This window comes from Merops nubicus, unplaced genomic scaffold (genome assembly GCF_000691845.1).
Source record: "Merops nubicus isolate BGI_N331 unplaced genomic scaffold, ASM69184v1 scaffold18133, whole genome shotgun sequence".
NCBI classification, from domain to species: Eukaryota; Metazoa; Chordata; class Aves; order Coraciiformes; family Meropidae; genus Merops; species Merops nubicus.
Genome location: NW_008598505.1, coordinates 12,868 through 13,201, shown reverse-complemented (window position 1 = coordinate 13,201; position 334 = coordinate 12,868). Strand labels below are relative to the sequence as shown.

General features: G+C 57.8%; 1 protein-coding gene across 1 annotated transcript in view; it reads right to left on the bottom strand.

Annotated features, from left to right (window-relative positions):
- Window positions 1–3: 3 nt before the first annotated feature.
- Window positions 4–334, bottom strand: part of PRPF3 (pre-mRNA processing factor 3) — a 12,273-nt gene continuing 11,942 nt past the window's right edge. Inside the window, exon 15 of the mRNA XM_008937078.1 lies at window positions 4–164. Coding sequence (XP_008935326.1) covers window positions 18–164 — 147 coding nt within the window. The 3' untranslated portion in view covers window positions 4–17. The remainder of the gene's footprint in view (window positions 165–334) is intronic.

The following is a 334-nucleotide window of genomic DNA, read 5'->3' as shown; positions in this document are numbered from 1 at the left end:
GTCGCAGCCCCCTCGCCTCAGTCTGTGGACTCCAGCACGGACTCGCTGAGGGCCAGGTCCCAGTAGTGCTCGGCCCCGTGCTTCTTAAAGTGCTCCCGTGCCATGTTCTCCGTGGGGCACTGCTTAAATTTCATCTCGCCGAAGCTCCGATCCTTCGCTGTGCCCTGAGAGGGTAAAAGGAGTTTTCCAACCTGTCTCTGGGGGAAATCTGCAAGAAAATGGGGCTCCCAGGAACAGGGGGACACCAGGGATAAATGTTTTTCCACGGGGAGGTGTAACAGGTGCTGTGACAGCTCAAGGAAAAGAGCCAGAGCGGCAGGCTTGTGGTCGAAGG